Below are 14210 nucleotides of genomic sequence, written 5' to 3'. Positions count from 1 at the left end.
TGAAATGCATTATTTTCTTTACCTGTGCATTTCATCTCTTGCCTTTCTATTTATCCCACATCTTAAAAGTTAGAATTTCTATGCCACATTCTAGGACCAATTCAGAAGCCGCCACCTCCAACATACCAGTTCTTATCAGGAGATAGCTTACATAAATACAGCACTTTCTGTGAGATAAGAACTGTTCTCAGCACTTAACAAATATTGAGTCACTTACCCCTGTGAGGTGGGTTCTACTGTACTGTCCATGTCACAGATAAAGAAATTGAGACACAGCCCAACTGGCGTGGCTCAGTGGTTGAGTGTCGACCTATGAACCAGGAGGTCACCGTTCAATTCCCGGTCAGCGCACATGCCCGGGTTGCGGGCTCGATCCCCACTGGGGGTTATGCAGGAGGCAGCCGATCAATGACTCACCCATCATTGATGTTTCTATCTCTTTCTCCCCTCCTTTCCTCTCTCTGAAATCAGTAAAAACATATTTAAAAAAGAGAAGTTGTGACACAGAAATTAAGTTATTTCCCAAGGCTCCACACCCGTAAGACAACAAAGTGGGATTTGTACCCAGGCATCTCATTCCAGGGTCCATACCCTACACTGTGCAGCTCCCACCACATCACGTGGGCCAACATTGGTCCCTGTTCTGCCATCACACTTATTCTCTATTCTTCACTGGCTCTCACCCTCGCCATCAATTCCTAGATACTGATAGATAAAAAGTTAAGAGAATTAGTATGCATATTTCTAGCTGCTTAATTGAATCAGTGAATTTTAAGATTTTTGTTTAAAGGAAAGTACTTACTTTTTTTTTTTCCAGTGTTGCCTGCAATTGGGAAAATCAATAGAAAAAGACTAAAAGCTGAGAGAGAGCAGTGTGTGTACACATTAACAACTTAAAATCCTGTTATAGAAAAACTTAAACATTGAAATTCATCAAAATAAACTGATGCTGGCAAAACCAATTTTTCCCATTGCGACAAAATTTAAAAAAAAAAAGTCATGATTTCTTCATCATATTTTATAGACATGACTTCTCTATTGAAAAATCTTAGTTGCAGGCATGGGAGATTTATCAAGAGAATCCTGTTTTTGAGAATATAGATGCTGCTATTGAAGTTTCTTATTTACTGTACTATATAAAAAGTAAACACATCATTTAAAAAAATTTTTTAAATGAGATCACATCTAATGTGACACAAAAACCACAAATTGGGGCATATTTCAAGGCCCTGTGGTCTATGAGCTCTCTCCGCTCAGGACGCAGTTGGCTGCGTCCGCCTCTTGAGGCTGTCGCTCTGTGGTTGGTCAGCCTGCTCAGAGGCAGCAGCCCCTGGTCTCGCGCTGGGGGTGGGGTGGGTGCAGGTTACTGTCACAGAACCAGCATGGTCTTTGCATCCGGCCTGAGACTTTATTCATATGCCCACTGCTTCTTCGTTTCCCACCTGCCTTGTTCAGCTCATTCTGCAGTTGTTTGGTTCATCCTTGTTACCATTTCAAAGCCACAGAAAGGAACCCACAGTTCCAGAATTCTTACAGGCAAAGAGCCCCCCTTGCCCGTTGGCCATGACAGTTTTGGCAGTTGGGGAAAGGATGTGCCTCAGGCCCTGACCCCGTCTAGCTGACCTCCTGAAAACATACCCTCACACTGCTAGCCACTGATTTCTCCAACATTTCTAGTGTGCCTCACCTTCGCCTGGAAGCCAGATCTCTCCCTCCCTGTTCCCTAATACCTACTCATCTCATTCTATTTTTTTATTTCTCTCAAACCCTATGAATTAGACATCGACGAGTGCAGGATCTCCCCTGATCTCTGTGGAAGTGGGATCTGTGTCAACACGCCAGGCAGCTTTGAGTGTGAGTGCTTTGAAGGCTACGAAAGCGGCTTCATGATGATGAAGAACTGCATGGGTAAGCGTGCTCGAGCTCTTCCTCTCTGGTCTTGAAGCCATTCGAGCAGACTCGCCGGCCCAACCTTGGCTTGTCTCAGAGCTGTTAACAGCATGCTTGGCAAGGAGCTGTCTTGCGAGAGAACAGCTCTGCATGTCAGACAGGAAGTCTGCTCCTAGATAGCTCTTGGGGAGCCCCAACCTCTTGGCGCCTTAATGACAGTGAGATACTGAGGCTGGGTTCTGTCTGTTCGTAGAATCTAAAGTCAACACACACGGACTACTCAGGAAGGATTCATTTAAAATGTATGACATTGTGTGGTGACCCCCAAATTTATATTCAGCCATGCGAATCCATGTTGTTTTCCTTGTGTGTTATTACAAACCCTTTGCTCTTGCCCACCTGTTAGCCTGCTATTTCATTTTCAGCGACCTGTAGCACTCACTTCATGCCGTGTAGAGGTGATAAGTCTAAGATTTTTCTTTCACTTTGGTTAGAGAGATAGGCACCAATAAATGATATCTGGCATTTACAGTGATATAAAGCAAATATTGTTTATTTTTTTACCTCATGGGAGCCTGCTCATTTCATACAGGTCAATTCCTTGATTAAAGCTCACTACCTTTAAGAGTAGAACTTGAACCATTTATCCACTGATAATAGAAAAGGCGAGATGAGCATTACCCCGCGTATTAAGCCCGTCTCTTCCAGTTGAGTGACACTTGCCCCACATAATGATTCTTTCTCCCATGCTGTACGCGTGCATATTTTTTCCTCAGAGTTCTTTAATGGATCTCACATTTTTACCTTTCAGACATTGACGAATGTGAACGTAACCCTCTCCTTTGTAGGGGTGGCACCTGCGTGAACACTGAGGGCAGCTTTCAGTGTGACTGCCCACTGGGACACGAGCTGTCACCGTCACGTGAGGACTGTGTGGGTGAGTTTGTCTCCTCGGCACATAAACTCACCTAGCTCAGCTAGAGAAGATGATAAAGATCAGTAGTTGACTCTAGTAAACTTGTTTCTGGTGTCTGAAACCTAGCTGGTTAAAAATAAGAAATTCAGAGTCCCTACGTTTGGATTCAGACCGTCTTTAGAGAATGCTTCAGTGACACACTCGAATGAGCCAGCGTTGCCCTGGTAAGCCTCTTGCAGTCCAGGCTCACCTGAAAGGACCCCAGGTGAGGGACCCGTGTAAGGCTGTGTAGTTCCCTCCTCCAGGTAGATGGGATGGGAAAGCTGCTCCTGTTGGAAGGCCTGCTCCCTATTAGTTCACCTGTGCATACACCTATGCAGTCACTCAGCGGAGTCCACCTTTGTGCCCCCGTGTCTGTCATCACGGGGCACACTCGCACATGTGAGAACATGCGACCTCCCTCCACTTCCACTTCTCAAAGAGACCCCGAGGTCTCTTCCCTGGCCCTGAGCTCAGTAGGGATCTCAGGGGCCACACCAGGAGACCAGCGGCTTGTCTTGGAGCATCCGACCTACTGCTTTTCATAGATATATGAAGGCTCCGGGCTTACCGTGTCCTAGTACACTGGCTTTAAAACTCATTTAGCCAGGAAACATTTTCTTCACAGAAATCTTTCTTGAAACTATAAACAAATAAGACAGTTTAAGATAGAGTAGATCGCAAACATAATTTAAGCACATCTCAATATATTTATTTATAAACCTTATTTATAGCGAGATCCTAATATATTAGATGAATCTTAAGTCATAGACTAAACAGACATTTTTTAAAGGTAAATTTAAAAGTTTTAAAAATTTTTATTGCATTTTAATAGTGGTACACATAGCTTTTTTACACAGATAATTACAAAATATTTATTCATGGTTGTCAAACAGTGACTCAGAGGTCTGTTTCTAAGGTCAGTTTATTTTGCTAATTGGTTTTTATGGACATTAGAGCTGGAAAAAAGTACCCCTCAAAGGTACAGTGTACAATATAAGATGCATATTTTTGCACATATAATAAAATAAATATTTAATGATTATAGACACACATTTGTATGTCACATAGCCTTCTTACTGATTTTGAGAATTTGGGATAAATTTATTGCTGTATCTGGTTATATTGTCATTGTTTTTACCTTCTATTGTGTCTGACAGGTAGCTTGTATGAAGAAAAGTGTCACTACCATTTTCTTGCTGTTCTCTTGTTATTTCATTATTAGTACTAGTTTATTCCACAGAGCTTTACAGGAGTTTTTTAAGGTACCTATTCATCTCATAAGGGTTAATTAATTTTAAAATAGGCAGTATAATATGTAGGTCCACCTCTCCAGGCACACAAAACATACAACTTGATGAAAACAGATGAACAGGTGAGGGCCCTATAAGCAGCCCCTCTGCTTTGTGGAACCAGACATCTTCCTCAGGAAACGTCAACACTTGACCATCTGATAGGACCAGCTGAGCGTGCCAATGTAAACCCATCTATTAAATGTTAGCAGGCTTCATTTCCGGCATGTGCTAGATGTGTGTGGTCTAATGTGGTAGTCACTAGCCACATGTGGCTATTTAAATTTAATTAAAATGAAATAACATTAAAAAGTTATTTCCTTAGTCACACTATCCACGTTTTCAAGTGCCCAGTAGGAGCTACATATTGGACCGCATGGATATGGCACAGTCCCATCATTGTAGAAAGTTCTATTGGGCAGCAAAGTTGTGGATAGAAATAAGAAACACAGATTCCAAAATTTTTTTCAGATGCCCCAGGAGATTATCTCACTTACCCCTGAAGTACACAAAGGCCTTTGCAGACCATGGCTACAGTGCAACATGTTCTTGATAGTTTATGTGATTTTTTTAATTGCATAAAACATTAATCCTGTGTGTCTTTTTATAGATATTAATGAATGCTCCCTGAGTGACAATCTCTGTAGAAATGGAAAATGTGTAAATATGATTGGAACTTATCAGTGCTCCTGCAATCCTGGGTACCAGGCTACGCCCGACCGACAGGGCTGTACAGGTAAGGCTAAGCTAGGGGGGTCTGGAACCTGTGTCTCTCAAATCAGCCTAGAGGACAACTTCTGGCACTGACTCTATAATGAATTCAGTGGGAGTCCTTTGTCCTAAAAACTAATCCAAGAATGGGGGAAGATCTCTAAGATGCCATGGTTTGGTGCTTTTGCAGAGGAATCTCTGGTTTTATCAGAGAAAACCCTCTGAACTCCATAGCTGTTATATTTCTGAGCTCTTTAGTCTTAGGTTACTGGAGCTTTTAAATGTCAAATGGGATGCTGTCTAAAAGGAAGTAAAAAAACACTAAGATTAATGGTATGATGATTAAATCAACATGAATAGTGGGGAGAAAAATCCAAAGCTATTTAAGTATTATCAGTTTCAAAAGAAGAAAAGCTCTTTATTTTTTAAGGAAGTAACCCTGACAAGTAATGCAGTGGAAATGTTTCCACAGATATTGACGAATGCATGATCATGAACGGAGGCTGTGACACCCAGTGCACCAATTCAGAAGGAAGCTACGAATGCAGCTGCAGCGAGGGTTATGCCCTGATGCCCGATGGGAGATCGTGCGCAGGTACAGAAAAGAAAATGTACACACTCTGTGCATCTAATTAATTTTAGCTTACAAATCTGGCTCCATATAATTTGAGTGGAGCTGGATGGAAAAAAATACCTGAGTTCAATAAAAACCATCTTTCCTTTCATTTGATGTTGACTTTGTATCATCAGATATTGATGAATGTGAAAATAATCCTGATATCTGTGATGGCGGCCAGTGTACCAACATTCCTGGAGAGTATCGCTGTCTGTGTTATGATGGCTTCATGGCTTCAATGGACATGAAAACATGCATTGGTGGGTACCAAAAAAACAGGATAAATATTTATATACACATACTCATACACAAATATATGCACATTCACGCACACACACATATAAACATGAGGCTTTTTCAGTTATTTTAAAAATTCAAACCATTATATTAGAAGATGTGAAAGCAGAAAAGAAAAAGTTATTTGGGAAAAAATCCTTAAAGACATTATATTTATCTGCAATACTGTGTCTTGCAAATAGATTATATTTTAAATTTTATTTGTGTATTTTAGCATTATGCTAGTCAGTTGAAAAGATAGCTTTTGAACTACTAAGATGAACAAGTATTAACCAAGGTATTGAAAATAAATTTTCTAGATGTCAATGAGTGTGACTTAAATTCGAACATCTGCATGTTTGGGGAATGTGAGAACACCAAGGGATCCTTCATTTGCCACTGCCAGCTGGGTTATTCAGTGAAGAAAGGGACCACGGGATGCACAGGTAGGTCTCAAGCTTGTATCTGTGTTTCGGCTTCTTACATTTTAGAGGCCAACCTTTGACGTCATCTATTCACCAGCGTCCCTTAGTCTGTTAGCTGCTCTGGGCTGTGACTGTGTGTGTGATGAGTAGCTGACACAGAGCATGCATGATGTGTTCGTCTCATCTGTATGGTGACACACTGACTCAGCCACTCCCTGCCGCAAGTTGGCTGCGGGTCCAGATGTGGAGAGGAGAGTGGGTGTGGACTCTGGGCCCCATGGTTCTGATGCGCTTCTGGTGGCTCTTGCAGCAGCGTCCAGTTTCTTAGGAGCACTGCTGCCCAAAGAGGAGACATACGTAAGGAAGGAGCACCAAAATACCTGAAAGGGGATCCCAGTTGTTGCTTGTTTTTTTATGTTCTTCTGAAACTAACACACATTTATCTAGATTCCATTTAGATTCTTTCCTTCCTTTCTTTCCCCCCTCTTTTCTCCTCTCTTCTCTTTTATTTGCTTTCATCCTGTCTTCTCCCTGTCCAAATTGCCTCTCTTTTTTCCTCTCTTTCTTTGCTCACCCCATTCACTTTATCTCTTGTTTTCTTTCTCTAGCACGTAGTTTTAGCCTTTGGCATAAAGGGCTCAGAGGAAGGCTAGGATATCCCCAAGGCCATTGCTTTGGACCAGGTGTTCCTCATTGCTCAGTTTAAGGCCCTTGTACGGCATTTTGCCCAAGGCAGGTGGAGGGTGGTTTAGACAGCAGCCTGGCTCTTAAATTATATTTCAAGGAAAGTGCAAGTAATGAAAGGTGTATGTACTCTGTATGCTCACCACTAGCGGTGTTGATGTGAACCCAGTAGTTGTGTGTGTGTGTGTGTGTGAGTGAGAGAGAGAGAGAGAGAGGGAGAGAGATCTATAATATATAATCATTGAGCTGGATAAAACAGACTATTTCTACTTTATAAAGTTCTAGAAAGCTTTGGGGAACCACACAGTTTATACACACATATATAGAGTGTCCCCAGAAAATGTATATACACTTTGAATAATTATTAATTACAATGGGTTAAATCTGAAAAGAAAGAAACATCAATTGAGCTATCAGCTGTTAAGTCTGTACATTTTTTTGGGTCACCCTGTATATGTACATGTATGTATATTTGCATATATCTATGTGTATATAGGCAAAAGCATCCTCATTTTCCAGAGAACATTTCCAGTGAATATTTTTATATGTTGTCAAATAAATGGAAACATACACTCTAAAATGATAGTTTTAAAAAACTGTATAAAATGTTGTACTGATTTTTTAAATGACAAATGATCATGTAATTTTAAAAAGAATATACCACCTGGTCAGTGTGGCTCAGTGACTGAGCATCGACCTATGGTCCAGGAGATCGTGGTTCGATTTTCAGTCAGGCCACATGCCCGGATTGTGGGCTCAGTCCCCAGTATGGGACCTGCAGGAGGCAGCCGATCAATGACTCTCTCATCATTGATGTTTCTCTCTCTCTCTCCCTCCCCCTTTCTCTCCCTGAAATCAATTAATTAATTAGTTAATTCATTAAATAAAAAATAGAGAATATACCATCACTTTAAAAAGTCAGACTTGTTCTTCAAGTAAAATATGTAACAAATTTTAATAGGAAAGAAAGCAGTCTTCTTTTGGAAATTATTTCTCTTGCCATCTATAATCTGATGCCTTCTACATGGAGTTTTGTCTGGGCCCAGGAAGGGAGAAAGACCCCAAGAGTGGGTAGGGGCTGACACATACCTGCTGAGGGGGCAAGAGCTGCTGCATCTCACTCCCACCGGAAAAGGGCTGGCAATTTCTTCTAGGAGACGGCTTGCTTGATTTGAACCTTTCACATCTTGTTGGACTCTACAAAAATAAAAATGTTAATGTTGTCTATGTACAGTTATAGATATTTCCACATTTACTTTAAAATTTTATCTGCACAGGAATATACTGGGAAGTAGAATTAATTAGCTTGTGCTTTATCTTGTTCATGTTAACTGTGGTTTCTCAGATGTGGATGAGTGTGAAATTGGTGCCCACAACTGCGACATGCATGCGTCATGTCTAAACGTCCCAGGAAGCTTCAAATGTAGCTGCAGGGAAGGCTGGATTGGAAACGGCATCAAATGTATTGGTGAGTTTGCAAATGTAAATAACCTTTGCTAAGACACAAAATTCTTAGAGGCTCTTCTTTACGTAGTTGTTAACCCACATATTTGAATAGGAGCATACTCTTCTCTTTTATTTATTCTCTTGAAAACCAAAGGCCATCTTTAGTTGCAAGATAGTTCTTGTCTAAGAGTTTCCTTTAACAATAGTATAAATGATCAAATTATAACAGTATGACTTGGCATCTGCTTTTTAGTGTTGTTCAGTAAAAATTTTTTGATGTGCAGCCAGAAATCCAAACAGCTGTATGATGAAAATTACTAATGTATTTTCCCAATCTTTTCATAGGGTAATCAGTGAGATTTAAAACTCAGTGAAATAAATGAGGGGAATGAAAAGGTTTGGGTTTTTTTAGATAAGCTAAGTCTGGAGGAAGTGGTCCATACCAGCTTCTTAATAGAAAATAGAATTTTTCTTCCAGAGAAATCTAAATGTTTTGCTAGATTGCAAGAGCTCTGATTCAAAGAAAGGAGAATGGAAAGACAGTTGCCATATTCCAAGTTTTCTAGTTCTTGAGCCAAAGATTAACAAGTCTTTATAGCTGTGGGAAGAAGACTGGGTTTTACCCTTGGTGTCGTGCACAGTGCCGCTTACTATGCTCCGTGTTTTACATGCCTTAACAATAAAGCATTTCCCAAATGGTAAGACTTATCTAGGTCTATTTAAAGTAGAAATTAAGCAAGCTAAACTGACCTCTTCATGATTGCCCATTAAAATTTAAGAAGCCTGCAATAAGCATTAAAGAATAGCCTTAAAATCTCTTACCAATAATATATTAATTTGAATATGCTTTTTCACGCACTTAATTGTTTAATACTTGTCAAATGTTTATGAGCTGACTATAGAATTTAAATTATCAAAGCTTCCAAATAAATAACTTTGCTAAGGAATGTTCTATGATGGCTTCAAGTCCAGTCCACTAGCTACTCACCTCTAGTCCAGCCGTCTCTATCATTAATCTCACAACTTTTCAGCCATATCCCCATTCCCATTTATCTAGTTCCATTTAACTACTCTTTTCCTCTCTTTTAGCCTCCCGTTTTTGTGCTCGTATATCTCTCACTATGGCCAACTATTGCAAAATAGCCTTTCTCCACTACCAAAGATTCAGCTGTGTCTAGGCATCTCTACTCCAAAATATCATTCAAACCCATCACTCCTTTCCATCTCCATTCCCCTGCCCAGGTCTCAACCATTCTTAGCATCCTCTCTGGTCTTCCTACTAATCCATCCTTCACACAGCAGCCAGACAAATCTTTTAAACCATGGACTTGATGTCTTCACAATTGTCATTTTAGTCCATTGAATTTAGGATAAAAAGATTCCTTCCATGATTTGTAAGACCCTACAGCATCTTCCCACTAACTCCAGTTTCATCTTCCATCACCCTCTTCCCCTGTTCTGTGCTTTGTCATCTGACCTCCTTTAGTTTGTCACACCAAACTCTTTTCCTACTCAGTATCTTTATATGTACTGTTCCTTCTGCAAGGAATACCCTTCCCTACTTCTGTTCAGCAGGCTTTTATTCATCATTTAGGTTTGAAGTTAATTAAAAATTACTTCCTTCCTAGAGCTTTCCTTGTTCGTGTACTCCAAATTAGATGCCCTTTTTAATTCTCTCATAGCACTTTGTAACCTTTCTTCATGGTACATATAACAATATTTAATTTCATTTTCTTTGCTTAACATCTGTTTTTTCCATTAGACAATGGGCTTCATGAGGTCAAGAATCACATACCAGTTTCCCCATCTGTAAAATGAACTTTAAAAATCTATGCTAATTTCTCTGCTCTGAAATTCAGCAATATCTTAGAAATTAACCCTTTTTTTCTTGATAATGAAATCAGGGATAAAATCCATCCTGAGTAAAAGTTAGAAGGGAATATGGCCCTGGTTTTCTTTTAGTCATTAAAAGGTAGTTGATAAGATACCTTACAAAGTGCTTGAATTTATACTTTTGGCCCCTGTTTGTGGCATGAGCATTTTCAATTATGAGTCTTACATCTTAGAGAATTAGAACTGTGACCTCAGAGATAAACTAAAACACATTCCATTTGGCCAGTTTACATTTAAATTGAAACAAATGAAAACCTGTCTGAATGTTTAAATGTTCCCTTTTTGTTTCTAAACTTTATTGCCGTGTTTCCTTGTCATGAAGATCTAGACGAATGTTCTAATGGAACTCACCAGTGTAGCATCAACGCTCAGTGTGTGAATACCCCAGGCTCCTACCGATGTGCCTGCTCTGAAGGGTTCACTGGAGATGGCTTTACCTGCTCAGGTGGGTGAGAGTCCTGAGGTGCGCTCTGACATGACTTTCTGAAACACTCTATATGCTTTCCTTATTTGAAGAAAACTAGTTATAGGAGGCTGAAATCCCTACCTCTGTTTAAGAACTTACAGGTGACTAGGTGTCTTTATCTTACATTAAACACAAAAACATGAAAAATTTTCTAAAATATTGGTGGAAGATTTAAAATGATGACATTTATTACTATTCTTTACTGCTAATGACTGTCATTTTCTCTTGTTTATATATTAACATATTGGCCAAAAATAGAGGCTCTGTCTGTATTAGACCACCTGAATTCAGTTCTTTCCTGTGCTGTTTCCTGGCTGAATAGCCTTAAGTAAATTACTTAACCTGTGTGGCCTTTAAAGTGGGCATAGTAATAATAATAATACCATTTATTTTGTTATTTTTTTAATCACTAAATGAATGACATGGGAAAACTCTTTGGCTTCTTCAGATTCGATGTATGACCTACCCAATCACTGCTATTCAATGTGTTTATCAAAATCTCAGCTTGTGACATGGTTTTGATAAGACTAAATGAAATAAAACATGTAAAGGCCTTAGAAAAACACATCATATGAGCTCACTAAATGTTAGCTGCTACTTAGCTGCTATTCATTCCACATTCCTTGAGGATAAACATATACTCATATTCATTTTTAAGACTAGATGATCTTTGTGGACATAAAGTATGATGCTTTTGTTTGTTAAGATAGGTCTTTCTCAGTTGAATTTCAGTACACACTTTAAACCTGTAACTACACAGACTCGTTATTTTCAAATGCCTTTTTAATAAAACACGTCTATTCTATTTTAAAGCATTATTTACTTTTAAAACTTGGCTATTTCATCTTCCTTAGACTGTAGGATATTTCATCATTTCTCTGCACCATGGTGTGAAGGAAAGGGCATGGCTTTGGTGTCAGATACGGCTGTACTTAGATCCTGGCTCAGCCACAGATTAGATGCTGAGGCTCCGGCAGCGCAGTTGGCTGCTCTTGGCTTTGGTTCTTCCTCTTCCAAAGCTCACAGGATTGGTGGACTAAATGAAAACGTGCAACTAGCATATTACCTGGCGAATATTGGCCTTCAATCAACATTGGTTTCTGTCCCCACTTTTATCCATTAGGTGGAATTAATAAATTATCTTCAAGGTCTATGGATAATGTTCATTTGCATATTTAAGATAGGAATATTTTGATATAATGACATGAAAAAAACTTTTCTAATTCTCATTGAGTGTCCCTAATTTGCTTTAAAATACTTAAACTAGTGAAAGAATTAGTTATTTCTTTTACCACTGTAATGTTGTCAACTAAATTAACACCATTTTAAGATTGGTACCAATGTTCTTTGTCATATCTAAATGATGTTGGTGTAATACTGATGCAACAGATTGTCATTAAAGAAAACTAAGACAAATGGGAGAGATACCTGCATTCGTCCTGTTAATCATGTTAGAATTTAGTGTTGGGGTGTAGGTCAAATAGCTCCACTGTCAAGTTGTATACCCTTATCTAGGTGAATATTATGAATTGTTGCTTCATGTTAATGAGCACTCACTCAAGCCAGTGAAATTGACTTAGTTATAGAGCTTCTGTGTCATGAAGTTTGGAACTTAATAGAGATGTAATTTGCTTATCCCCCAGACGTTGATGAGTGTGCAGAAAACATAAATCTCTGTGAGAACGGACAATGCCTCAACGTCCCGGGTGCATATCGCTGCGAGTGTGAGATGGGCTTCACTCCAGCCTCAGACAGCAGGTCCTGCCAAGGTGGGTCACCAGGATTCCAACTCATTTCCAAGTTGGATCCACTACAGCAAAGGAAACCACAAAAAGGGCTGGAACAGGTTCCACCTGGAAGCAGAATACACAGCACATGCTGCACATAAAAAAGTCATTGGTTTAAGCGTGGATTACTTTGCCGAATGAATAATGAGGGAGGCAGCTTTCATCTCTTATGAAGTTTTCCTGGCCACGAGCCAATAGTTGGAAGTTTGGCTCATTCTTTTTTTTTTTTAACCATTTCTTTTTTTATCACTAAATGAATGACATGTGGAAAAACTATTCAGTTTTTAAAATAGGATATACTATCTACCCCAATCACTGCTATTTAATGTGTTTATCAAAATCTAAGTGGCCCATTTTTGGCATTTGCCTTCACGTTTTAGTACACCGTCTGCATGTCTGGGACTGGAAGTCCCTCTCGGGGACTCACTAAGGACCGCACCTTTTGCCCAATAGTAATGTCTTCTTCCTCTCAGTGATTACATCATCCCCCTTTCCTAGAAATGGGATTTGGTGACTAGTATCGTATCTTTCCAAGAAAAAGAATTTGGATTTTCTTTTAAATTGGAGACTCAGTTCACATTACATATTGTTTGGGCCATCGTTGTGTTCATAAGGAGTTCATCGAAATGTAAATAAAGGAAAAAGATTGAAAACAATTCATGTAAACATAAGGTTTGAACAAAACTAGTGATTCATAGAAAACCTTTAAACAAATAACTCAAGCTGACTTCTAAGCAAAAATTATAAAATGAAACCAGATTACAGGCTCTCCCTACACTAGGGTCTAATCCAACGAACAGAAATTGTAAATAGCAGGACGCGCGCACACTTCACTAGCAGCAACCCAACAAGACTAAGTTATACAACCCAGGTTGGCTCGGAGTAGGGCCTAACTGACCCACTAACAGAAGTGGTACTGAAGAAAGTGTGCCTGAAAGATCATGGAATTTTTCATAAATATCCACCAATTTTAGGAGAATCATTTAAGAGGATGAATAGTAGGCCTTGGGGAAGATGACGTTAGAAAATGAAAGCACTCATTCTTCTGCACTGAGCTGCCAGATTGCACAGAATCTAACCCACTTCACATAAGGCAACTGCAGAGTAAGCTTCACTTTTTCTCCCCAGGCCTGGTTTCTTCTAAGCACTGAAGCCAGTCAGTAGAAAATGTGAGTCAGTATGGTTATGGAGTTACGTGATTTATTACCCATGTCAGCTTGACAAGAGTTAGTGGGAAAATGAACAAGTAAGTAGTAGCCAGACACTTCTGCCAACATAAAATTTCAAAACTAATTCTTTATATATAACACAGAATTTTCTCTTTGTAATTCTGTTCCTTTATCTGTGGCATAGGACCTTCTAGAACTTTCCCCAGATCTCCCCTGAGTTGATGCTCAGTAGTTTCTATTTTCTGTATTTCTTTCACATGTTGACTTTCTCAAAACACGCCATGACCACCAAGAGGAACCCCCACTTCCAGGGTAACTGAGAGTGGCACTCCTGTAGTTCACCCTCAGTTGAAAACCCCTACTCCATTTAGCTAATTGCGGACTTTTGAGATCCCAAAAATGAACTTTCATGGCTGTGCCCGTGTCTCCTTGTTTTTGTCTTATCGCTCTACCTATAAGATCTGACTCATCTAGACAGTTTCTGCTGAATGTACTAATTTAATTCCCCGATGTCTCTCCATCTTCAAAATGTACGTCCCTCTGAATTGACGCTCTGAGCGGCGTGATCCACTCAGCATCTATTTTTTCACCACAAATTCT

At 39.5% G+C, this 14210-nt stretch overlaps 1 protein-coding gene across 1 annotated transcript in view; it reads left to right on the top strand.

Moving 5' to 3' along the window:
- The window catches only part of FBN2 (fibrillin 2), a 216747-nt gene that overhangs the window by 147232 nt on the left and 55305 nt on the right, over positions 1-14210 (top strand). The window contains exons 26-34 of the mRNA XM_087815536.1: positions 1780-1908; positions 2702-2827; positions 4748-4873; positions 5321-5443; positions 5599-5724; positions 6061-6186; positions 8195-8317; positions 10511-10633; positions 12298-12423. Coding sequence (XP_087671662.1) covers positions 1780-1908; positions 2702-2827; positions 4748-4873; positions 5321-5443; positions 5599-5724; positions 6061-6186; positions 8195-8317; positions 10511-10633; positions 12298-12423 — 1128 coding nt within the window. The remainder of the gene's footprint in view (positions 1-1779; positions 1909-2701; positions 2828-4747; positions 4874-5320; positions 5444-5598; positions 5725-6060; positions 6187-8194; positions 8318-10510; positions 10634-12297; positions 12424-14210) is intronic.

The sequence above is a fragment of the Miniopterus natalensis genome, chromosome 3 (genome assembly GCF_054644295.1).
Source record: "Miniopterus natalensis isolate mMinNat1 chromosome 3, mMinNat1.hap1, whole genome shotgun sequence".
Taxonomy (NCBI): Eukaryota; Metazoa; Chordata; class Mammalia; order Chiroptera; family Miniopteridae; genus Miniopterus; species Miniopterus natalensis.
Note: the sequence above shows the minus strand (reverse complement) of the source record. Positions and strands in the feature narration are given on the sequence as shown.